Source organism: Symphodus melops (assembly GCF_947650265.1).
Source record: "Symphodus melops genome assembly, chromosome: 21".
In the NCBI taxonomy this organism is placed as follows: domain Eukaryota; kingdom Metazoa; phylum Chordata; class Actinopteri; order Labriformes; family Labridae; genus Symphodus; species Symphodus melops.
Genome location: NC_136711.1, coordinates 9130480 through 9155199, shown reverse-complemented (window position 1 = coordinate 9155199; position 24720 = coordinate 9130480). Strand labels below are relative to the sequence as shown.

Here is a 24720-nt window from a genome sequence, read left to right as displayed (position 1 = left end):
TAGTTTTGGCCAGGTGTCATGTTGGTCTTGTTGTGTTTTACAGACTAATTCGTTTTTTTTGCAGCAGGTCCTGACAGAGGTTAAATGTTTATGATGTAATCCCCACAAGATTTCATTTTTCTAAAAGAGTATTTGAACAGGAAACGAATGAACTGCCTTTTACCACACAGACACGCATGTCATATGATGGCATTAATTTGGGTGCATGCGTTCCAAAATATACATTCACTCTGATCAACGTACTACACCACAGAGCTATTTTTGTTGAACTGAAACCTGAATGACTTTCTGTATCCCCGTGTCAAACAGTATGAGCTTGTGTTGTGTGTGAACATGCTTCAGAGCATTAGTGAATCCTGTTAGCTTGATGTGTTATAAGTGTTATATTGTGCAAGAGCAAAAACCCTGATAGCAGATTTGCACCTTGTTGCAGGTCCACTGCATCTTAGTTGGTAACATGATTTTCTTTTCATTCACTGATAAACACGTTTCCTTTTTTGATGAAATGATAAGCGAGATAACTTGCTTCTGGAAACACCAAGTTATCTGATTCAGAGAGATCAGGAGCATAAAGGTGGGTTGATTACGTTTTCGTGAAACTGTGTAATTTAATAAAAACAAAAAGTACTCATTTAAAAACCTTATATTCTTATAGTTTAATATGACCCAGGAAGTCTTCACAAAGTCTTCCTCAAGATTTCAATTTCTTCAATTGCACATTCCTTTAGACATCTGGCATTTATTAAAAAAAAGAAAGCGCATTCAGTTATTTAACCATGGTGACTGCTTCCACTTCAATACTTCTGCTGTTAGTTAATAATGTACTATAAAACATGTTCTTTAAAATCTATGTCTTTGAATACAATGTGATTTATTGCACCAAGTTACAAAACATTTTTAAAAAAGGATCCTGTGGGATATTATGGGTTTCTTTCTTGATCATGGATCCAAATGAAGCACTTGAGGCGCACCAGCACCGCTCACTCACACGCCAGTTTACCATCAAATGACGACAGGGTGATAGTGAAGGCTTGCAGGGCACACAGGGGGAAACTGTAGTCCATGGAGAAGACGTCCTCTGCTACCCGGCCAAACTGCATCACTATGTAGTCCTCTAGAAAACAGAGGAGAGAGATATGATCACAAATTAATAAGAAGCAGACTTTATTTATTTATTTGAAAAACAGAAACAATAAAGCAGTTATATTGTACCGTTGTCAGGGTGGATGATCTGGAAGTTTTTGACGGAGGCCTGGGTGACACGTCCATGGAAGTTAAGCACGTACGACTGAGTCTGTTCGTTCCAGCTTGGGGATTTGTTCACCAATGTGACCAGTTTCTCTGTGTTGTTGTTGGCATGGCGGACCAATAGAGTCTCAAGTTCCTTCAGTACAATCAGAAAAGAAGTCAGGTCCTCTGATCGATTTCACACCATATCTACATCAAAAACAGCTTTTTAAAATGAAGGCTTTTGTTGGAGACGCACATTTTTGGGACGAATGGCCACTCTTTCGTCGTTCTCCAGCATACCAGGGATGATCACAGTCATTTTTCTTGGACCTTTGAAGCCTAGCACATTCGTCTCCTGCAGCATCACATATTTTTGCACAGGATTGTGTCTTTATATACAGTATATACAGTCTTTATCAACTTGAATGTTAATTTAGTAAATTACAGCTTTTAAATTGAACATTTAAAAATAAAACAGTTTGATTTAGTGCACTGAAATAGCCATGTATATCTACCCTGATATCCAAAAGTGGTCATTTCTGGTTTCATTCAAACATGTGAAAAATGTGAAAATGGAGGCTACGTGGACTTCTTTAATTGATTATTGATAGTCTATGTGTAAATGAGGGTTTTATTATGTTAAATGGGGTTGAACTTACATAGCAAATTGCTGCCAGTTCTTGCCGCACTGTTTCACACTCTTTGACAAAAGGTTTTTTCTCAGGGTTTTCACCTCCATCATAGACTGTAAACTTTGTACCCAGAACATTGGACCTGAAACAAATGAGTCTTATCAGGTACATGATCGGAGATAAGCTATTTCAGATCAATGTGAGAGAAGACAATGGCAACAGACTCACATCTATATAAAATAATGACAAATAAAGGGGTTGAGGGGATTGACATTTTTGTTCACGTTTATTTAGAGCATTTTCTTGACTGCTATATTCTGAGGACCCACCACTGCCAGGCCCTTAATGAGAATGTGCAAGCCAAATTTCAGATAATTTTGAACCAATGAGATTTGAATGTTCAGAACAATGAAATGGAACAATTTAAAATAGACATTTTTTTACCGAGGCGCACAATTGAAAATCTGTGGCTCTGCGACCCCCTTTTGGGTCCTGACCTATCAGTTGAGAACCACTGATTTAGAGCCATTATAAACCCCTCTTCATGATTTCTTCTCCCTGTACTTGCAATAGATTTCCTATATGATGTAGATATCTAAATTAATATAATTATGGCACAAGCTTCTTTAATAGACCTTGCTAACAACCAGACGGGCAAACATAGAGCATCTCAACTTTCTCCGTAGTCTGCCGATTGAAGGGTGTGCTCCTAACTGCACATGTGAGGTGACGATAATACTATTAATGATGGCTTCATTCCAATTACCTTGTTTCATTGCAAACTGGTGTTGGTATTAAGCATGCTGCTGAATAAGCACGGCTTACTGAGGCACTCACATGGAACAAAACCTCTGTTATAGTGTTTTACACTAAAGCAGTTTTTTCTTTAATATCAGTCATAATGTCAGCTGTTTATCATGACAATAAGGTCATTTAAAACATGACCTTTTTTTAAAGGAGAAAACAGAAAATTTGCCTCAAAGAGAAGCTTTGCATTTAAAAAAAAAAAGAAGCACAAACATGTAATTCAGTAAAAAGATGCGATTCATTGTTATTTTACCACTAGGAAATAATTACCTTAGTTTTCCTATGTAGCAGTTTGTCTCTCTGGACAGATTTGTTGCATCAGTGGAGATGAGATAGTTGGACGTTTTGCACTTTTTTCTTTTTCTGCCTGCCATTAGAAACACCTTGAGGGCATAACAAAGAAATGTTGCTTCAGATATAGACAGACAAAGAGGAGAATTTGGGAAGAAATATGACAGATCAAGAAAATAGGGTCCTTTCTTTCGAGCTAAAGTCCATGTTGCACAATAATAGATGATGTTTTGTAAAAGTGCCAACCCTCTTGCCGTCCTCCTTCTCCATGTGCAGGTAATAGGTTGGGTAAATGCCTTTCTCCATGCCCCTTCGGTCCCTGGTGACCCTGCACTGGATTGTCACGTCTCTGGGGGCCGGGCGCAAAGCAAACTTCTCCAGATCTTCCACTGACATTGGAGATGTTGACTGTAATAGGAAAGCGTGAGAAGCAGTGCAACAACTTCTGTGATCGCTGTGATCATTTTTTTTGGTACAATAAACTAAACAGCTTGCACAATTTTTCTTTTTATGTCTCACCCTTTCATAAGATTCACTCCCTGAAGATGAACTCTCTCTGTAGTTGGAGTTAAGAGACGCTAGACTCTGTGCATTTTTCTCTGGTTTGTTTGCTTTCTTCTCCTTCTTCTCCTTTCCCTCGAATTCCTCATCTTTGGACTCATCACTTATTTGGCACCGGGCTGTTAAAAAAAATGACACAAGCAACATTACTATTCTTTACAACCGCTTCACAGTGCTGGTGATGATGCATTGAATGCATTGTGGCCAGATTTACTTGTGTTAAGTTGTTTCTTCCTCTTAGGCGATTGAGGGACAAACTTCCGGGACCCTTCTTCCTCTTCATCGTCACTTCCATCGCGTTTGCTCTCCTTTGAACTGCTTGATGCCTCCACCTCTGCTTCTGTCTCCTGGTTTGAAGACTCATTTAAGTGCTTCTCTGAAAAATGAAGAACAACCCTGATGCTTGTAAAGCGAATGCATTCATTATTATTCGTATGAATGTAGAAAGAATGTCGATGCATGTTAAAGATAAACATTGAACAGGGTTGTACTTTTGCGCTCTTGTTTTGTTGTCTTGCTCGTCTTCTGTAAGTCATCGGGTTCCTTCACTTTTTCTTTTTTCTTTGTTTTTTTCTCTTTTTTCTCCTTTCCTTTTTCTGTCACTTTTTCTTCAATCTGTTCGATCTCTGAAAAATTAATGAATTCTCTGTTAATCAGTTCATTCACTCAAATAATTTGAAGAAAACACAAATTATGCACAAACATATGCTGAGACTAAGAGCACTATAGGGACTTTAAGTGTACTTTTGTTATTTATATAAGTACAAAAAATAATCAAAAACAGACCACTTTGCAATACTTACGTTTGACCTTTTCTTTTTTTACTTCTTTCTTCTTTGTTTTTGTCTCCTTTGTTTGAGCATCATTCTCCACCTCACACTCCACCTCCGGCTCCTCAACCTCCAAATTCATTCTCTTTGGAGAGACAATCTTTTCAGAAGGCAGCCCACCTATTGCTGTGCTGGCTGTCATGTCGCATTCCCCCAACGTGATCTCATCCAATGGATTATCATGGGCATGTTCAACTTGATCTACAAGAAAACGATATTTAAGAACTTAGAAAAGACATAAAGTGGATAGGATAATGAATTATTATCATACTCACCAGTCAGGGAAGTATTGCTCAGGGATTGGCTGATCAGCAGGGGCGTTTCATCAGAGTGGGCAGCTTTTTGTTTCCTGTTTTTGTGTCGAGCATCTCGATTTGCTACCACCATCTGAGAATCAGCCCTCTTCTTTTGTTGCTTTTTCATCAGAAGCGTGCGCTGTGAATGAATTATGCATCAAAACTCATTATTACATGGGCATATGTAGATACAAATGACAAACAACAAAATGCTGCTTATCATTATACATTCTAATTCTGTATTCAGCAAAATAAGCTTCTAAGCAGGACAAAATTGTCACTTTTTTACATGCTCAACATGTGAACTTTTTTTTTTTTTCTGTTTTAAGAGACCAACTTTTCAGGAGGGTAGGAAGGAAATTTACAAAATATTATGATAAACTGATTGTTTTATTCTGCATCCAGATTATATGTTTTTCAACAACAAACATGATGCACATGATGTAAAGATTACAAAGCAGGTCACAGCAGCCACAATTAGATCTTTATATATTTCTGGTTATGAGTAGAAGACATTCATATATGTGTATTCATAGGACTACTTCAGCAGGAAGCAGACTGACTTACTAACAGAAGTTGGTTCTGACACAAGTAGCATTGACCTTATTAAGCTCAAGAACGCTGTGCTTCAGTTTTGAACACTTGTGACCTAATTAAAGAAAGAAGTTTCATGCTTTTCTCCACTGCTTAGGGGTTTAATGATCTATTGTCCTAATAAAACAGCTTTACATCCAAGTCTGCTTAAAGATATTGTCTAATTGAATTTGAAATGGTTGATAATTATTAAAAAGCAGTTTAAAAAAAATCCAATACATAGCCTATCTAGTCTATTGTTCATGCAAATAACATCCAATACTAAAATTCTTCTTTATCCATACCTGGTTTTCCAGCTTCTGTTGTCGCATGTCAGACTCCTCCATGTCTGGAAAGTGACGATCTGATCAATTCAAATGAATAAGTAGAAAACGTAGTAGCTTATATTTAAAACAACAGGTGAAATCCAGTCTAACTTCAATGCAAGAAATGTTTCTGTTTCAGAAATAAATGTGCAATTAAATGTGTTTGCGGGTGTGTAATTGTGGCACCCTGCTCCATCTGACAGTCTGTCCACCTGCATGTAGCAGAAGGCAAAGTGGATTAAAAGGGGATAATGTTCTTAAACTGCGCCGCACAGCTCAGCCAGCGCAGACAAGTAGTCTCGAGGGTAAGGCCAGCTTTCCATGACTGCTTTACGTTGATGTTGAGGCCTTATTTGTTACAGTTGAAACGTGAGACAATAGAAAGAGGAAAGTGATGTCATGCTCCTGTCACTATATTCACCACAAGTCCTCCGTCTGCATCCCTGTCCAAGAAGTGAGTAGGCAAAGTTGCTACAGTCACCAAAAGTTGCCATGAATTTTCGGGCAGGAATATTGAACAAATGTATCATCTAGTGTGCCTTTAAAATGAGCAAGAAATACACAATTTGTATATTAAGAAATATACAAAAACAAAGGGTCGTGTCGGCGGGCCGCTCTTCCCGGTTTATCTCGTTGCCATGGATACAGCTACCCTGTCAAAAGCATGCGCTAATGAAAGCAATGCATTTCAAAGTAGCCTATCTCCGGGTCTTTGATCATAGAATTATCATTCATGTCATTATTATCATATAAGTCTGCATGCAGAGTTGGCCATTTCAGTTTTTGTTAAGTTTCAGGGTTGGCCTGTAGCTTTCAACAAAAGTATAGCTTAATGTTTTAGAGGAGGCTAACATGCTCTTACCTGAGAGTAGCCTAAGAAAAGTCATGGAATAATGTGTTTGCAGAATACACCTAGTGAAAGATGGTAGGCTTATTGGCTTATAGGCCTAAGCTTAGTTGTTGATGTCATTTTGTTTTTACGTAGGTGGTTGTATTAGGCCTATAGTTCTTTATGTTTGATGAATTATAAATAGGCCTTTAGACTGGATTGAAGAGAGAAGATGGTATGATTTGCCACCTTTGTCTTCCATTTGCTATGCCATATAGTCCATCAAAAAAGGGGCCATATATAAATGATGAACACTAGGCTATAGCCTACCTGGCAGAATACATTAATTTATCAAATTCTGCACTGTCGGCTCTATAGATGTAAAAGTAGAGCTATTAGGATCGTACAATGCTGCACCGTACAATGCCCTGAACAGGATAAAAGGGCGGTCCGAGATCGTTGCTATGATACGGAGGTAGCCAAACAGGAAGTGTTTAAAGTCAGCTTTGGTCAATCTAAAGTTTGACAAAACACTTTACCTTGTTTGACAGGTAAATCATAGCTACGGTCTTTGTAAAGACATGATTTCGACAAATGAAATGAAATTGCTATTAACGCCTGCTTTTCTTAATGAATAGCTCGATCAATGGAAAGAAATGGATAGGCCTACACCGGTGAAGGTAGGTGAGGTTTGGTTCAATTCACAAAACCAGGTTGCATTTTAACTTAGAGCATACAAAGGACTATGTATTACCATCAGCATACTACAAAATGTAAAACAAGCATTTTGTTTCTGCAGGTACCGTTGGCCATGAAAGCTAAAGTGATGCTATGGTGAGAGCTATTTTTTTTTCAAAAGAGATTATTTCTATTGTGATGCTTGATGCTTTTTGACCTCTTGACTACTGTAAGTAGTGTACTGTACTGTACTGATATCTAGCTAGAATTAATATCTTCTGGGTGTTTTCAGGATAGATGTAAGCTACCATGACATGGAGCGGATAGATAAGATGCACTCTCTTCCTGAACTGGAGAGGTTTCTGCACCTTTTTAATGACAATAAATATCTCTGTTTATACATATTCACATGTATATATTACTTTCCTACCTTCTTATGTGTTAGTACTTTATGCAGCGTGCTTGGAGTTGACCTCCCTGAACCAAAAAGAGGAGTTTTGCTGGAGTTGTATGTCCACACTGTGTTTTTTTGCAGAGAGAGCAGGTTCAACAAAGAACAAACTTCTGCTCTCTTGTCCATTACTAAGTCCACTCACGAGGCTAACATAGGTAAGTAAAGTCAAATGATCATCACTTTTAACGAACAATCTATTATCGCCATCTTTGGTAATCAGTTTGATCTATTTTCTTGCAGAGACTCCGCTCAACAACGTTGAACAGAGCTTTAAATACTGCAAGGAGCTAATTCTCTGTCACTCAGTCAGGGTCTGTTAAACAAATACTTTTTTTTTTTTAACTCACAACATCATTTATGCATACCTTACATATAAGTAATGTTTTCTTGTATTGACCCAATACAGCGACCTCCCTATAGTATCAACCTCTTCAGCCCTGAGGAGGGGAGCTCTATCTTTAAATACATCTATGACAGCTATTTGAGGCACTACAAGCTCTATAAATACATCTTTACACCACAGGTAAGTCTAGCAGTTGTTTTTACTATTTAATTCCTGTGAAAAACATATATGGAGTGAGTCATGAAGAACTCTGTGAATTCTTGTTCAAAGGTAAAACTTGATTTGTCTTTGACTTACTCTGTGAGCCCAAACCAGGATAAATCTACAGGGGAGGATTTTTCTTCTCAAGGTAAAGATTACAGGTTTGATGGCCTGGGGAAAAGTCTATTTTTTTTCTCTGCAACAGAATACATTAAGAGTAATTAACAAATGACTAAAAAGAAAAAATTATTTTGTGTGGGAAAAACTTCTTTAACAGTCCTTGTACCGTAAAACTGTACTAATATTGTTTAATTTAATGATAATCTTGGCATTAAGAACACAATATTACTACTTTTCTTTCATCTGATGTTTAAAATGTGTTGGACCAGAGGCAGAAGTTGGACCAAAAACAAACAGCTCCTCAGATATGCAGAAGGCAACCACTGCAGACCCAGAGGATAACACACCGGGTAAGATCATATATTCAAAAGGATGTGAGGGAATACATTACTCAAGTCAAATTCACCTTGAATGGTGCTTGTCACTGTTTTATTTCCTGATTCCAGGGTCAAAATGGGAGCTGAAGGCAATGATCGAGAAAGAGATCAAAGAGCAGATGATGATCGTATCAGGACAACTTGAACAGCACATGAAAGAAATCACGCATCAGCACTACAGTGTGCCTGATTCTCCAGAGCCCAACAACAAGCGCAACAAATAACACACTTTGAAAAAGTACTCGGACAAAGCAAGACAATTTAATCTCAAATGTTGGATTTATTGTTAATAAATCTTTTTCAACACTAGGAGTACATACGTCTGCATTTCAACAATTGGGCACTTTTAGGAAAGTGCAACTGATTAGATTAAAACATAGACAGAGTACATGGTGTTGATTAGTTTTAATAGGAAATATATTCACAAATGGACTTCACAGTTAATGTAGGTAGATGTTTCTATAGAGAGGAATGTCTGCGTGCATGACAGGTTCAGGATTCCCCCTTACAAAAGCTCTCATTAAATACTGCACTTTATCATTTCACACATATACTGCAGTGTTAGTTTATACCAATGGAAATTCTTTAAATCACCTTGTTACAACAAAATATGAATCACAGTGCACTTTAGCCACACAGGGATCACAGACTGAGTAACATCCTCTCCTCAACTGACCATGAAAATGAAAATCCTACATATACAAAAAGTACATGAATGTTGTGTTTTATCAAAGGATTGTGCAATATGTTCTCTGCAGCAAACATGATGACCTGACAAGACTTTCAACAGCCACAAAGTTGGATAAAAGAGCAGATAAGGAATATGAAATTGTGCATGCTTAATGTGGTAAAAAAAAAACAACAACAACAAACAGTGCACATTAAGGCATACAGAAGTTTCAATTCCTCTCCTTAAATTAGTTATGATACTAGACAAACACTTATATGACTACACATTCTAATGTTTAAATAAAAGAATCAAAGGTTACTGGTAAAGAGGGAGGACCTTCTATGTCTCAAAGTCCTCTAGGTCCAGCAGCATGATCTTTGCTGTATTCTGGAAGAGAGCAGCTCGGTTCTGCTGCTCCCCTTTCTTCACCCAGTGTCCGTAGATACGAAAGGCACACCCATCAATGAGTTTGCGGACACCGCGAAGGGAGTAAGGATCTCTGGCCAACACCTCCCGAGTGAGTGGCCGAGCCCTGCGGTACTTGCTATACATCCTGATACAGGCCAGAACACTGACGATCAACACCTGAGGAGAGAAGACACAATCAAAAAGCAGAATATTAATAATAATAGCTTCATATGTTGTTGAATAGCCTTTTAATTTAATTTTAAATTAGCTCCCACAAAAAAAGAGAATACTATTACTCACCCTAAAACTCTTTCTTGGACTAAAGAGCCGCACGTCCTCCTTCTGGTACTGTCTGAAGAATGGATGTGCCAAGGCTTGCTCTGCAGTGAGACGGACAGCTGGTTCCACCACCAGCAGCCTGGATATCTGAGCAGCAGAGAATAGTTGTTAGAACTTACGTTTTATTATGTTTAATAACATGTTCATAAATAAGTTCAAATGAAAGTGTAAGGTGAATCTGTCATACCAGATCTTTTACAGTGTCAGAGCGGTCATCCCACTCTGGGGAGCTGAACTGATAGCGGCCCTCCATGATCATCCTCAGCATCATCATCTGTTTACGGTGCCAGAATGGCGGTGAGCCGGCAAGTAGGGTGAAAAGGATCACTCCACAGGCCCAGCTTGAAAACATGAACAACAATTAGAAATACTGTAAGGAAAAATGTGTTGTAATTACGTACTGATACACTGTAAACGTTCCATCAGACAAATGTTGTAAAAAGGAGCACTTACAGATCAACCTCTTTACTGTAGCCTGGGTGCATTTCATCCATTGAACACTTGAGTATCTCAGGGGCCAAATAACCGGGTGTACCACAAAGCTCTGTTTTTCAACAAAATAGAAAACAGGTTGTTTCAACCGTATTCTTTTCTAATTACTAAGACACATCAACTGATCCTTAACATTCATAACCAGTCAGCTGTTTGATTTTAAACGATACCTCGAAGTTTCTCTCCAGGTTGTAACTGCACTGAGAAACCAAAATCAGACAGTTTGATGTGCCCCTGATCATCCAGGAGGATATTCTCAGGCTTTAAATCCCGATGGATGATGTTGAGTGAGTGGAGATATTGCACGGCCTCCAGCAGGGCTCGAACCATGCTCCTGGAGAGCATTTTCACAAAATGCATACATTTTTTACACAGTTGTTTAAAATTGCTGAAAATGTAGATGTGATGATGAGATGCTGTCGTTCACCTTGTTTCTTTCTCACTCAATGTAACTTTCTCTGTGAGGTAGTCAAACAGCTCTCCACGCCTCATCCTGATAGCAAAGGAAAAAAGTTATCCACCAATATTATAATAAATAATGACATTTTTATTTTACGAAGGCACAATAAAGATCACAGAATTTTGTTTCAGTACTCACAAGTCAAATACCAAAAATATGAACGTTGTGGACTCATAGGAATCAATAAGAGTAACTACAAGGGAATCAACAAGACATGAAGTTTCAGCATTTTTGAATCTCTGAGAGCAGCATGGTTAAGTGTCTAGCAGTCTAAAAGAGCAGAATTTGAACATACTGATTGAGGAGTGTCCCTTCAACATGTTGAGGACTTGGATCTCTTTAAGCGTAGAGCTTTTCACCTCCTCCAGCTGCTGAACCGTCATCTTCTCTGCTGTAATTTCAATTATCTTCACTGCCAGCTCCTGACCTGTGTGTCTGTGCACACACCTGCGCACCACACTGCTCACACCCCTAAGATAGCAAACAGTACATTATAAAAAACATTATCTTTATTTAGTCATCACAGTAAAAAGATGAGATTCCTTGCTGCAGGACTCACCTGCCAATCACCTCCTTGGGGTCATATTTCTGGTAGAACTCCTTTGCTCCCACCCAATCAGGCAGCTCATCTCCAACAACGATGTCCTTTGTCATTATGAGAGCGGTTCAATCTATAAAAAGTCAAATGTGTCAGTCAAAACTTTATACAGAGCTGCATGTTCTGTAACAGGAACTAGCTAACAATTATGAGGAAGTGTTGTATTTTTCCTAATGCGATAAAAGTGAGCAGATTATTTCAGAAAGTTATGTCCTACCTAAATATATTCAACATTTAAAGAGAAATGCACAAAAGTGTCCTTGTTCCATCATGACAGCTAGCTAGCTCTGATCTGGCCTTGCAGCAGGTTCACTGACCGTAAAGGAAGCTACTCACCATGTGTGCAACCAAGAATAGAGAAGAGGAAGACGACCGATCAGTCAATGTGCCATCTTAGTTTAACGTTTCTATCGTGAAGCCTTCATTGTGGCGACAGTACTTATAGTTAGTAAACAACAATGTTAACAGGCTTTAGCAAGCACCTGAGGACTGTTTACATTCTGCTCACATTCCTGGAAACAGCTTGTAGACTGTCTATGATTACGACAGAGTATGACTGCCTCCATCAGGCTGGAGTAACAATTACAGATTACAAAAATAAATGATTTAGAGTTGTTTTAGCGCACTACGATTAATGTGCAGATTATGACGGCTAAAACTTAAAAGTACCACAATACTTAAGTTTGTGCTTTCTTTATTATTGATTATTTCTCTGTTCTAATCGGCGGAAGTGCATCGACGTCACGTCCTGTCGCCTCTCTGATGCCCTGAGTTACATTTTCAGCCGCTTGCGAAGGTTTGTTGCATCTGTGTCAAAAAAAGGTTTTTTTGTTTTTTGTTGCATTATTATTTTATGTACATGTTTCCTTTTGCATGTGTTAATCGTTTCGTAATGAAAGTGTCTCTGCCGGTAATTCATACACAGACAAAGACTGCCGTTTAGCGGAACAGCTCTTGGAGATTAAACGTTAGCATTAGCATAGCATGTGTTAGCAGAATTGCTAATGTATTTAATCTTAGCAGAAATGTATCATGTGAATAACAGTCAGTATAAATCTACTGAATCATAATGTTTTTCTTTGAACTCCAGGAGAGCAGTATTCTAGATCATGTGTATTCAGTGCCTCCTCACATGTAATAATGCTAAAATACCGTTGCTAGCTGTCAAAGAACGCGTTCTTAATTTACAAACAAACCTGTTTTGTTTTCTCCCAGGCTAACATTACATGTCATGTTTGAATTATTGTAGGGGAAGGAAAGATGTCGGGTGCTGGGGGAGGGAAACGTCCCTCGGGAGGGGACAGCCCCCCTGGCCCACCTGAGAAGAAAAACAAGAAAGAGGAGAAGACCACAACGACCCTCATTGAGCCAATCCGGATAGCTGGAGTCTCCTCGACGGTCTGTTTTTAAATGATACAAGGGCTGATGCATTTCAGTTCAACCCGATTATGAGACTTTCATAAATCTCACATGTTCTTTCTTCTGGTGTGTGATTTGTGCAGGAGGAAATGGACATGAAGGTCCTCCAGTTCAAGAATAAGAAGCTGTGTGAGCGCCTGGAGCAGAGGCAGGCGTTGGAGGATGAGTTACGAGAGAAAATTGAGAAGTTGGAGAAGAGACAAGCTACCGATGACACCACCCTGCTGATTGTCAACCGCTACTGGTCACAGGTATTCTTGCCATTTAATCAAACTGACCCTGTTTTGAGCTGTATCTAATTTATTTCAAATTGAATTATGTAAGTATAATAATTCAGCTGTTGGTTTGTCTTTGACAACTAGAAAGCAAAACGTTATGTCTGCATTCTCGTAGTTCTCCACAGATTTTTTTTCTATTCATTTGTCTATTCATTCATTTGTGAACAGCGTTAACTATTTTCAGATGTTCTAATTACATGTATCCTTGTTAATCACCTTTTTTTTTTACGAACTCATGTTTTTTCGTTTATTGTAAGCGGAGAAGAAAATGCTTTTTTGAAAGGATTCACCTTTGCTCACATCATTGTGTTTTTATCCGCAGTTGGAAGAAAATCTGCACGTTCTACGCAAACGTATCGAGCCAGAAACTCCAATGCCATCGACTCCCGCCCCACCTTCAGTCCCTCCACCTGACCCCTCACCAATGGAAGTAGATGGTGTAATTCTGGCCTCACCAAGTTCTGGGGTGCCTCCAACTTCCCTCCCAGACGCTCAGAGTGAGGGGGATCAAGCGGAGCAGCAAGAGGAACGTCAGGAAGAGTGTCAGGAGGAGCAGCAGCCACCTCCGCCCACAATGTCAGAAAATCTCCTGATTCCCACAGAACCACCACAGGACTTGACAAAAGGTAAGCCCAAACTGTTCTTTGGGAAGTTGAGTGGACTGCAATATTCTTACTGCACATTTTTAAAGGTCCCTTATTCCAGTTTTTATGCTTTATGTTTTCCAGGTGTCTTGTGCATGTTTAAACACATCTATGTGCATAAATTCAAAGTCCGCAGAAACGCAGCTTCTTAAGTCTTCCTGTTAGCAGTAGCTGCATGTAACATTCAGTCCCTAGCCCCCCTTTGAAAATTGAAGCGTGATATCGCACTGCGATGATGTCATTGGCTCATTGTAGCAAGCACAAGCTCATGCTGCTCCTCTCAGAGCAAGTCTGCCTTCCCGAAATGGTAAAAGGGGCGTAACATTTCAGAGAAACATGCCGACGGACTGCCCAATTACGACAGAGCAGATTGGCCAACCAATCAGATCAGACTTGGCACACGTGGGGACCCTGAGCATGGGGGATGCTGAGCATTACAAATACAGGCAGATGAGACGAGCTGCGTGGAGCGGCAGTGCATGAAAAAAGACACTTTTTAAACATTAGCGATTGTGAACGAACTTCAGTAGGAACATACATTAGATATACATAAGGACATAATATGGGACCTTTAAAGTGACAAAAACACATTGAAGATCAGTGCTGTTTTTGTAGAATTTCAGACTCTTGAAAAAAAAAGTTAGTCTCATAAATTGTTTCGTATTAAATACAAAATAAATTATAAAAGCATTTTCTCTGCCCGCCTAAACTGTAGAGCTGTCCACAGTTCAATTTTGATTCTCTGGGTCACGATTCGATGTTGATGCTTCAATATCGATTCAGTGATACACATGATGAAATACCCCGAGCAGAACCTTCTGGTATTTGTTAAGTAATTATATTATTTAACAAACAAAGAATAAACATTTAATGTACAAGAAGTGTGTAATTGTGCCTGACCTGTGTTCACAGCAGCCACGGTGACCCCTAGTGGAGAGGGGTGTTATTACAATAAAAAAATTGATCTCTGGATTTCCATGAATCGATATTGAATTGGGAAAATGATAATTGCAGTGCATTGATAAATAGATTTTTTAACTGGCCCTGTTCAATGTGATGTTATGGCTGTACAGCTCAAATATATCTAGTCTATTTCAATGAGCTCATACACAGTTACCACTTATCAGGCTGAAGATTGAGATGAATTCCCTTTTTTGTAATGTGATGTCTTTAACTATCCTCGTTCAGATGCTTCCCCACCCCTTCCTCCCCTAAGTGAGAATGCCAAGGGTTTTCTCACTACTTTGGAGCACAGCAGCGAAGAGGAACTAACCCTGCACCTCCAGGACCGCATGCAGTTCAGCAAGGGAGCTGTGGCCTGCTTAGTCTGTGTCTTTGACAGACTACACAGCCACATCGACAACATGTGCAAGCAGATCCAAGCTGCAGGTAACTGTGGACACGTGCTCTTTACTGACACATTCATTTACAATAAGCACCTGACTCCCAGATACGGACAAGAAACACACATGCAGCCCATTTTCTTTCCTACATTATTGTAGTATATTGTATTTTGTTATATATATGTGAACAGGTTCTTTGAATAGATTTATTTTTTCATTTTCATTGGCAGCCTGTGAGAATGAAAGCCAGTCTGAAATTGCCAGTGAGAACCAAACTATGCTGGAGGAGAACTGTCGTCTGCGAGATCTGGCCACCCTCCTGCAGGGCAGACACCACAAGACGTCAATGGAGGTATGATTTTCTTGGCACTGTGTGTATTGCTATGTGCATGTGCACGTTTGTGCATTTCTTGTAAGACGGTGTGTGTGTTACAAAAACTCTGCCAATTAGAAAGTTTTAAACTATAACGGTACCAGTGTATACTTGCTCTCTGATCCTTTATCATGTATTTGACCTTATTGCAGTACAATGAGTTAGTGGACAAGGTGACCAGCTCTGAGACCAAAGTGTCAGAGATGGAGACGACTGTGGAGGACCTGCAGTGGGATATGGAGAAACTCAGCAACAGGGAGCAAAAGCTCAACAAACATCTGGCAGAAGCTATGGAGCAGGTGTGTTTGTATGAAACTGTGTTGGTTTGTGTGTTTTTTTTAAATCCGTGAGGCGTAGGCTTGTGCTGTTATTTCTCTCCTACACATGAGTTGACAGTGATAAGGCTTTAGGCATTAACCCGTAGCAAGCCAGATGTTGTCATTGATGACTCTGTTGATGCGTGTCATGTATTGGTACTCTGGAGTTATTTGCTCTTTTTTTTAATGTCTTTCCTTTATCTGCAGCTTAAATCTGGGTACAGCTGCACCGGAAGCTCAGGTGGACTACCTGGAGGCCAGATTACCCTTAACATTCAGAAGGTAACATTCATGTCCATATATGTTTGAATCTTTGCATATGACAATGTAAAAACGATATATATTTCTTTTAGTTTGAGAGTCTCAACGCAGAGTTGGAACACAACCAGGAGATGGCCAATAGCCGAATGGCAGAGTTGGAGAAATTACAGGCGGAGCTCCAGGAAGCTGTGAGAGAAAGTGAGAAGCTCAAGGTAAAGTGATGACGTTTGCATTGCAAGCAGTGGAGCCCATGTCACACTCCTTAGACATGACAGTACAGTTTAGATCCACATGGAGGAGTAACAGACTTGAAATGTTTACCTTTCGATGGCTTCCTCTGACTTCTCAGATGGACCTGCGGAATATTCCGGAAGAGGTTGTGAAGGAGACTCAAGAATACAAATGTCTGCAGTCCCAGTTCTCCCTGTTGTACAACGAGTCACTTGGGGTTAAAACGCAGCTGGATGAGGCACGGGCCCTGCTGCTGACTGCAAAGAACGCCCACCTGCGACAGATTGAGCACATGGAGGTGAAATCCCTGACACTTTCATCATCGCGTCTTGACTTTAGTCACGTGTCGACGTGCAAATGATTATTTTTTTGGAAAACAACAAATAAATGAAAAACCGTATATGATCACATTTGCTTAGTGCTAACACTGTTAGCACTGTTTTCAACTTTTCAGAGTGATGAGCTGTCGCTCCAGAAGAAGCTACGGACAGAGGTCATCCAGCTGGAGGATACACTGGCTCAGGTGCGCAAAGAGTATGAGATGCTCCGTATCGAGTTTGAGCAGAACCTGGCGGCTAATGAGCAAGCAGGTAAGTTCACTCACCACATCTATCAACAAGTCATGACGGAGTGGGGTGCTTTAGTATAAACTGTATTTGTAAATAAACACCTGTATTTAGAGCCAATGGGCTTGGCTCTTTTTTTATGTACTGTTGTAGGAATGACGTGAGATTGAAGCCTTTTAGTTATGGTCTTCATTTAAAATCTGGAATCTGCAGAGACTGTGACAAAACCAAGTAAAAATGTGTTTGATCCCAAGATGAGACCTTTAAAATGTGGTCTCAACTGGTTTTGAGTACAACAACCCAAATTGTAAGCTTTCCATATGCAAATAATTTAGTTTACGTCAGCATTTTAAGATGCATCTAAAGCTCCACACTGAACCGTAGGATGCCTTTTTTATCATTTACTTTTGTGATAAGATGCCTATATCGTTCAGATTACGATGTCCTCCTCTGAACCATGCAGTCCAGCTCATCAGAGACTGTTGAGTGACTCAAAACAAAACCACATGTTGACTGTGCTCCGTGTCTCTGCTCTGTCAGGACCAATCAACAGGGAGATGAGACACCTAATCAGCAGCCTGCAGAACCACAACCTGCAGTTGAAAGGTGATGTGCAACGCTATAAGAGGAAGTTGCGGGAAACCCAGATGGAGATCAATAAGGTAGGTGACGTGATTCATGGAGAAACAGCTGCTACGTTTTCTTCACTGTAACTCTTTCCTCAACGCAGTCACTTGATAGGCTCTGATCATACCGTATGAAGCAAGCACTGTATTGAACTTGCTATTGGTATCCCTCATGTAATCCTGTGATGCTTTAATCATCTATTTAAAGTTTTATTTTTTTTATTTTTTTATTTTTTAAATGGTTTTGTTTATAGTTTTAAAATACTTTGTCCCTTGTATTGTGTCTTTATTCTCTCGGTACATGGTAGATTCCCCTTGGGGCAACAAAGGTCGAATTCATTCATTAACCCATTTATTTAGCTGTGTATGTTGGAGGTTCTAAAGACTTCTTGTTGTTTATCGACAGTTACGTTGTCAGAGTGGCGACGCCGGGGTTCTCATACTCGAGGAGACGACAAGTGACAGCATGGATGTGAAGAAAGATGAGGACGAGGACCCGGAGGAGGAGGAGGAGAGGAGGAAGGAACTGGAGAGGCAGCGGGCCCGGGAGAGAGAGAGGGAGAGAGAGGCTGAGCGAGAACGGGAGAGAGAGCGCGAGCGAGAGAGGCAACGAAATGACGAGCTGAAGAGGAAAGACTCGGACACGCTAAAGATGCTCCGAGTAGAACTCAAGTAATCCTCCCTTCTACTCGAGCCCACTATCAAACACAGTGATTGGCCATCGTCACACCTTTTCTGTCACAATGGGGAGAACTGCGTCTCTGCTCTCTCAGGGCCAATCTCCCATGTTGAGAATTATTATTTGGAGTTAAAATTGTCTGTTTCTATAAATTGAAGTTATAGATTACAAACGGTCAAGCCATCCTCAGCCACTGTTCACAGGTCTTGTAAAATCTCATTTTGTTCCTTCCACCTCAGGAAAGCCCAGGAGTCCCAGAAAGAGATGAAGCTCTTGTTGGACATGTACAAGTCGGCGCCAAAGGAGCAGAGGGACAAAGTGCAGCTCATGGCAGCTGAGCGCAAATCTAAAGCTGAGGTTTGTACTTTTTTTTTTCATTGTTCTAGTTTGCCTGTTTCACAATAAGCATTTTCTTCTCCAATGATAATAAGTAAAGTATTTAAACAGATGAGAATGATTTAGGAAAAAAAACAAGTCCTGAAACGCTCTCTCACTCTGTTCAGGTGGATGAGTTGAGGATGCGCGTTCGAGAACTGGAAGAGAGGGAGAGGAAGGAGAGCAAGAAGCTTGCCGATGAAGATGCCCTCAGGAAGATCCGAGTGGCAGAGGAGACCATCGAGCATCTGCAAAAGAAACTCGCTGCCACTAAGCAGGTACCCATAGCCGTTTTCACACATGCACTCCTAAAAAAATATCCAAATACTTTCAGGAGGATGGGAGGAGGGGAGGGGAGGGGCGGGGTTCACCTGAGGTAAGACGTGATGTAAAAAAACAAACGCGGAAGTAGCCTCTGTCATGAGAATGTTTGCCTTTTAAAGTAATGCTACGTGTACTCCAACGGAACGATAACATCAACACAAGAGCGGAGAACAACAGACTGGCGAGCAGAAAAAACGCCATGCAGCCTTTACATGCACAGAGATCGTAGCGGTAGCGTGTAGATATTCTATGCACTGTGTAGCAGTCCCAGTGTTTAAACGTCAATCCTCCTCCTGTTGGCTCAAGCTGAATCCTCCGCTGTATTATATCCTGCTGTGTTCTCACATCTACTCACTTGAACGTGCTGCTGGAAAAAAGTCCTAGGGGGTGAAGTCAGAGCGAAAGATTCTGCTGTTTGCGAAACAGCTTTGACGTGTTTTTTCTTTTTTAATATTTCAGCAATATGAAATAAATCTTCGTCATCCTTCACCCAAAGTTGTTTACATTCAACTTATAACACACGATTGGTTGGAGCAACAAAATTAAAAACAGTTAGGAGCGCCGGTCTGTCTAGCTCTTGTGGACTGCACCGTGTATAAATATAAACAAGCCAGATGTATTGATAAAGTAGTGCAGTGGGTGTCACATCTGCCTGAGACTGAACTTCTTCTAAGCTTAAAAAAGAAAAGAGGAATTGAAAACGGTGGCCTCGGTCTTGCATTTAAATTCCAGCTGATGAGCTTCATGCTTAATTCATTTCTGCATTTTTTGCCTTGACCTTTTCATCGTGTTGACTTGTTTGTTTCTGCACTTCAGGTCTATAATAAGCAGATCGAATGTCATGACAATTTAAAGCTGGAAGCTTGGCAGAACTTCAGTCCATATGAGTGGTTAAAAAAGATTGACTCTGGTTTGTGTTAAGCTTGGTTGGTTCAGTTGGGTACCACAGTTTTAATGGAGGTAACGTTCTAATTTTAGTAGCTTTTAAAATGATTGTCTTTTTGTTTACAATTTAGCTTCTCTCGTCGTGTCTTCAAACTGTTTCTAAAATACTCTGGATAAAATATTCAGCAGTGGTTAGAAACGTGCCAACTTTTCAGAGATACATTATGTAAGAAATGATAAAGAAATGTTTTGGGTGTGGTGAATGTTTTTGGGCGAGCCACCCCTGATAAATTCTATGTAAAGCACATGTCAGATTGGAGCTTCCTGGTGTTTGCTGTCTTGTGAAGGTTCTGATGCTTGTCTGATTTCATTCGAGAGTCAACAGAATAACACAAGATAGAAAATAAAGAGCAAGCTTTTCCTGCCAGGGGTCAAATGTTGGTTAAGAAAGGTTTAAAATTGAGTTGTGTAGATATAGTGGAAACATCCACATTACCTAATAAATCTCTGTCACGCTTCAATTCTTTCAGCTACGCAGAATGTGATCAGTCTCAAAGGAGGCTTATCAGTTCATATTCCTTAAATGTTTTGAGGGCTCTTTTTTTCCTTTTAGTTTGATGTCCAGTGTTTTTTGTGAACTCTGCTGCTTGGCATTACCATGTAACCTGGGCGGTCGAGTCGTGAGGGGCTTTAGAAGAACGTCATGTCACAGCTGGCATTACTACGCGTCTCAAGTGACCTGCTAAGACCGCCCTAAAAGTGCAGCTCTCTTTACACGAGTGCAGTGACTGTCATGAAATAAATACAGGAAATGTAAAAATGGTTATGATTGTGCAGCTTAAACTGTTGTTCCGTCGAACTTTATGAGCAGGCAAGAGACAGATGTTGAGATCTGAAAGCCTGCAGCTCCTCGTGCATAGGAGGTCTCACACAACTTCATTAAGAGAAGGGAAACGGTCTAGCCTGAGACTCATAAACTTCCTACCTTCATTCTTGTGTTTTTAACGCAGCGAAGCTAAAACTGTTCAGAAGTGAAACATGTTCTCTCCTCTGTCCCTTTGCTGCTTCAAAGAAACATGGGTGACACGACGGCAGAATTCAGAACGCTCTAATGAAGCTCCTTGTGAGTTCATAGAACTTTTATTTACAGGCGCGTGAAACGAGCAAAAGAAAATGCAGCACCGTCAAATGTGTTGAGTTCGTAGCCCAGGAAACGACGCAGACGTCTTGAAACACGTCGTATGATCAAATGAGGCGTCTGTGACTCTTCAAACTGAGAATGAACTGTTGAGTCATGCTGATAAGATGCATCTTTCAAAACCGTAAACTTTTACTCTTTTAATGGGGAAAAAGGATCTTCCTTTTTTTTTATTAAAGTCTCTACAGAGTAATGGAGCCAAGATGTGCTCTTGTTTAATCCTTTTTGTACTCATCAAAGGGAAATAAGTATGTTTGGTGTAGTGTTGAGTTTTTAGGACAGATCGTTACCTCAAGAAAAACATAGGACCAATGACTTGAAGCTAACCTGAACCTCAAACTGCTGTCACACCTGAAATAAAAACTCTGTGTGACTGACACAAATGCAGTATTTGAAAGTGGATTCCAGAAGCAAAGTCTGTTCAGAGTTTTTGATCCCTGACACCTGTGTCTCTCGAGGAGGAGGAAGCCCTGCTGAGCGAGATGGATGTGACAGGCCAGGCCTTCGAAGACATGCAAGAGCAGAACAGCCGGCTCCTGCAGCAGCTACGCGAGAAGGACGACGCCAACTTCAAGCTGATGAGTGAGCGGATCAAATCCAACCAGATCTACAAGCTTCTGAAAGAGGAGAAGGAGGAGTTAGCGGACCAAGTTCTCACGTTTAAAACACAGGTAACGAATCATTTGTTCTTAGCCACAAGAATGCAGCGCCAGTTTTCAGCAGTAACTGTCACTACCACTGTCACTCTCCAGGTTGATGCCCAGCTACTGGTGGTGCAGAAACTGGAAGAAAAAGAGGGCGTCCTCCAGAGCACACTGGCTGCTCTGGAAAAGGAGCTGGCTGTCCGGACACAAGCACTGGAACTGAACAAGAGAAAGGTGAGAGCAGGGATGCCATCAATCATCATGTCGGCTCTTGTGCTTGAGATTTTCTAATGACGGGATTGATTTGATTGCTGCCAGATGTTCCTACATACAAACCCCGAGCAGCCTTTACTTGTGGATCTTGATAATAGCATGTGTATACATAATAGTTTGGGTGTGTTCGGCTGCTTGTAAAAAGTTATTACATCCAACATTTGCGGAGCTGCTTCCAGAAAACACTGCATTAACGAGGTACAATGTGAGCAAATTAAAGCCACAGACTGTCCTGATTCTCTTGTTACTTTACAAGTAGTAAAGAGCCTCCCTGTGGGGCATGCTGCGGGTAATTGCTTGTTTTGTTCAAGTACCTGTTAGACGATGTAAATGTGCGGTGGAGTGCACCAGGTAGTGTTTGTAACATTGCCTTGCTTATTGCTGAGTATATGTTTCAATCCTATGTTGTTTTCACCTAGAAACAACCATGAGAAAACGATTCAAAGAAACTCAAATCACACTAAAAGGAGCATTTAGTTGAACTGAAAACAGACAGCGGCCTGGAAGCACTGAAGATGATCACAGAACACGTTGTTGGAAAAAGGTCGTCAGAGCTGGAAAACGTACTCAAGCTGCAGTAAATATACATGCTCAAGCTATGGCGCTGTTGTTAACACACGTACTTGCACAACTGCACAGAGAATAGACCTTAAATGCCAAGTTTTTTTTTCTTCCAGAGCTTACTGTACCACCATCACACTGCAGCTCAGGAAGCTCATCATTACTTCTTTTTTTTTTTTATTATTATTATTATTGAGTGTATCCGGTTCCTTCCCTCCCGCAGGCTGTGGAGGCCGCCCAGCTGGCAGAGGACCTGAAGGTGCAGCTGGAGCACACACAGGCCAAGCTCAAGGAGATCCAGGTCTCTGTGGCAGAAAACCGCACGGCCCGGGAGAGGGAAAGCAGCAACCTGAAACGAGCACAGGTATGTTGTGTTTTAGTATTTGGCCTTTGACTTTAAAACCACCAGGGTTTATGATGGGGGGAAAAATGGATTCAAGAAACTTGTTTTCAAACCTTCCTCTTCCTGATGCCTCGTAGGAAGACCTGTCCAGGCTGAGACGGAAGTTGGAGAAACAGAAAAAGGTGGAAGTGTATTCTGACGCTGATGAGATCCTGCAGGAGGAAATCAACCAGTACAAGGTGAGGAAAAAAAACTATTTTTATCTGGCAGAGAAATTAGTGATTTAAAACCTTTCTCTGTTTGTGGCGAGACAGTTCTATAAACTGCAACAGTATCAAGGCACAATCTGCAGTCGAGTTGTTGACAGATGTTAAACAGTGTAGTAAAATAACAATACGTCATAATGCAAAATACTACACTGTGTTATTTGCCTAATTGGCTGGAAATGTCGACTTTTCATTCAAGAGTCGGAGCCAAAAAGTTAACTCAAACCTCCACAGAAATATTACAGTCTCTGTGTGCTTTGGGGATATCAAGAATCTTGCTAGCTACACCCTTAAATGTAAGCACTGGTAGCATATAAAGGCTAGAGGCTCATGACGTTATTGGCAATGCAGCATTTGGCACGTAACGCGCGTATGTCTCTATGTGTCTTTAGGCCAAGCTGCGCTGCCCCTGCTGCAACACACGAGACAAGGAGACGGTGCTCACCAAGTGTTTCCACGTGTTCTGCTACGAATGTCTGAAGATGCGTTACGACACCCGACAGAGGAAGTGCCCCAAGTGCAACTGTGCCTTCGGAGCCAACGACTTCCACCGCATCTACATCACTTAGTTCCCTGAGTGACGGACGAGGGGAATGAGAAGAAAGTAGACAGAACCAAAGGAGGTAGAGGAAGATGACGGATAAAGGGACTGGAGATTGATTGAAAGACTTCTGAGGGAATTTAGACGAGTATGATTCCCAGTTTTAAACTCTCTTTGGAAAAGACTTTGTTTTCCTGCATCATCATTGACACTTGATTTGGTGACCAAACAGATAGTGTGTGCTGTAGTTAATAAACACAGTTGTTTGTGAACACGCTGATATTCATACATGTTGAGCTGCTCTGCACTGTTTTTCATGTCCTTGTAATGTTGAACATCTCCTCTGTTAACAGACTTTCCCCGGTTTTCAACGTCTTTAGTTTTTCGTTTATCGTATCAAAAAACTTGGATCAGCGGTGGTACATGTTTAATCTCCCTGAAGTTTTTTTTTTTTTTTTTTGAGTCGTTTTGTCCTGCTGCTTTTTGTAAACCGTGTAAAATCAGTGAAGCTGAAATTTAAACTTCATAATTAAAAGAAGCCTCCCTCTCCAAACTGGAGGGTTGCATGTGAAAAACGCAATATGTTTCTGATCTTGAAAGTTAAACAGCCAGAATTATCTTACATCCTCAGTTAGGCTATAGTTTTAACAAAAGCCTGAGAGACGTCAGCGAGCTTGGCACCCAGACAGCACATACAGGAGAGTTTGGATCACCTTGGGCAAAGCACTCTGTGTGTGTTCATCCTGTTGCCATGGTTCCAATTGGAGAGTTTGACACAACATCTGCAGCTTATAGTGCCTCATTACGGATGAAATCACTGCAGTGGAAAGTCAGCTCATATGGGTGTCCTTAGCAGGCCGTGCAGCTCCAGGTCCTCAAAGCGCGCATTCGCAAAGGTTACCGTGACAGTGGAGTACAAAAACATCTGTTTCACAACATGCTTCAAACCTAATTGAGCCAATGAAAGCTCTTTTTTTTCCTCTGTTCTGATGATGTGAACTATTTACTGGGAGGATGGTTAGCGTCTGTTTGACGTTAGTTCATGTGGGAAAGGCGGT

At 40.6% G+C, this 24720-nt stretch overlaps 4 protein-coding genes across 6 annotated transcripts; 2 read left to right on the top strand and 2 right to left on the bottom strand.

Annotated features, from left to right (window-relative positions):
• Nucleotides 1-646: 646 nt before the first annotated feature.
• LOC306842370 (tubby protein homolog) lies at nt 647-6745 on the bottom strand. The gene is made up of 13 exons (XM_079372574.1): nt 6133-6745; nt 5526-5584; nt 4627-4786; nt 4325-4552; nt 4013-4147; nt 3736-3897; nt 3480-3640; nt 3207-3368; nt 2940-3052; nt 1890-2004; nt 1487-1585; nt 1213-1384; nt 647-1114 (listed from the first exon to the last, which is right to left on the bottom strand). The coding sequence occupies exons 2-13, from the start codon at nt 5565-5567 to the stop codon at nt 981-983; spliced, it is 1683 nt and encodes a 560-aa protein (XP_079228700.1). The 5' UTR covers nt 5568-5584; nt 6133-6745; the 3' UTR covers nt 647-980.
• On the top strand, nt 5754-8857 carry cfap119 (cilia and flagella associated protein 119). Of its 2 annotated transcripts, none has more exons than XM_079372576.1 (10): nt 5754-5851; nt 7014-7055; nt 7175-7209; nt 7346-7411; nt 7499-7662; nt 7748-7818; nt 7914-8030; nt 8121-8199; nt 8441-8521; nt 8618-8857. In XM_079372576.1, the coding sequence occupies exons 1-10, from the start codon at nt 5798-5800 to the stop codon at nt 8770-8772; spliced, it is 864 nt and encodes a 287-aa protein (XP_079228702.1). In that variant the 5' UTR covers nt 5754-5797; the 3' UTR covers nt 8773-8857. The 2 variants fall into 2 exon arrangements, with proteins under 2 accessions (XP_079228702.1, XP_079228703.1); XM_079372577.1 differs by lacking the exon at nt 5754-5851 and adding an exon at nt 6821-6926.
• Nucleotides 8809-12225, bottom strand: phkg2 (phosphorylase kinase, gamma 2 (testis)). Its single transcript, XM_079372575.1, has 10 exons — nt 11852-12225; nt 11477-11588; nt 11213-11388; nt 11056-11110; nt 10885-10950; nt 10628-10791; nt 10419-10509; nt 10153-10306; nt 9927-10052; nt 8809-9803 (listed from the first exon to the last, which is right to left on the bottom strand). Exons 2-10 carry the CDS (start codon nt 11569-11571, stop codon nt 9558-9560), a joined length of 1173 nt encoding a protein of 390 aa, XP_079228701.1. The 5' UTR covers nt 11572-11588; nt 11852-12225; the 3' UTR covers nt 8809-9557.
• Nucleotides 12226-12236: 11 nt separating this feature from the next.
• On the top strand, nt 12237-24242 carry rnf40 (ring finger protein 40). 2 transcript variants are annotated; one of them, XM_079372572.1, is made up of 20 exons: nt 12237-12311; nt 12765-12913; nt 13018-13185; nt 13535-13838; nt 15045-15245; nt 15430-15551; nt 15725-15871; nt 16097-16171; nt 16243-16362; nt 16500-16679; nt 16836-16971; nt 17488-17609; nt 17980-18245; nt 18492-18609; nt 18756-18905; nt 21496-21705; nt 21787-21912; nt 22736-22876; nt 22993-23094; nt 23514-24242. In XM_079372572.1, the coding sequence occupies exons 2-20, from the start codon at nt 12776-12778 to the stop codon at nt 23688-23690; spliced, it is 3003 nt and encodes a 1000-aa protein (XP_079228698.1). In that variant the 5' UTR covers nt 12237-12311; nt 12765-12775; the 3' UTR covers nt 23691-24242. The 2 variants fall into 2 exon arrangements, with proteins under 2 accessions (XP_079228698.1, XP_079228697.1); XM_079372571.1 differs by having other exon boundaries at nt 21493-21705.
• The last annotated feature ends 478 nt before the right edge of the window (nt 24243-24720 follow it).

Excerpts from the sequence above, each read along its gene's own strand:
- LOC306842370 (XM_079372574.1), bottom strand. The coding sequence starts at position 5,567 with ATGGAGGAGTCTGACATGCGACAACAGAAGCTGGAAAACCAG. Across the intron at positions 2,005-2,939 it reads TGCTACATAGGAAAACTAAG|GTCCAATGTTCTGGGTACAA; the intron begins GTAATTATTTCC and ends CATTTGTTTCAG. Across the intron at positions 1,586-1,889 it reads AACTGGCAGCAATTTGCTAT|GAGACGAATGTGCTAGGCTT; the intron begins GTAAGTTCAACC and ends GTGATGCTGCAG.
- phkg2 (XM_079372575.1), bottom strand. The coding sequence starts at position 11,571 with ATGACAAAGGACATCGTTGTTGGAGATGAGCTGCCTGATTGGGTGGGA. Across the intron at positions 10,792-10,884 it reads TTGAGTGAGAAAGAAACAAG|GAGCATGGTTCGAGCCCTGC; the intron begins GTGAACGACAGC and ends AATGCTCTCCAG. Across the intron at positions 10,510-10,627 it reads ACCTGGAGAGAAACTTCGAG|AGCTTTGTGGTACACCCGGT; the intron begins GTATCGTTTAAA and ends GTTGAAAAACAG.
- rnf40 (XM_079372571.1), top strand. The coding sequence starts at position 12,776 with ATGTCGGGTGCTGGGGGAGGGAAACGTCCCTCGGGAGGGGACAGCCCC. Across the intron at positions 16,680-16,835 it reads GACAGATTGAGCACATGGAG|AGTGATGAGCTGTCGCTCCA; the intron begins GTGAAATCCCTG and ends TCAACTTTTCAG. Across the intron at positions 16,972-17,487 it reads GGCGGCTAATGAGCAAGCAG|GACCAATCAACAGGGAGATG; the intron begins GTAAGTTCACTC and ends CTGCTCTGTCAG.
- cfap119 (XM_079372576.1), top strand. The coding sequence starts at position 5,798 with ATGTTCTTAAACTGCGCCGCACAGCTCAGCCAGCGCAGACAAGTAGTC. Across the intron at positions 7,819-7,913 it reads TTCTCTGTCACTCAGTCAGG|CGACCTCCCTATAGTATCAA; the intron begins GTCTGTTAAACA and ends GACCCAATACAG. Across the intron at positions 8,200-8,440 it reads GGAGGATTTTTCTTCTCAAG|AGGCAGAAGTTGGACCAAAA; the intron begins GTAAAGATTACA and ends GTGTTGGACCAG.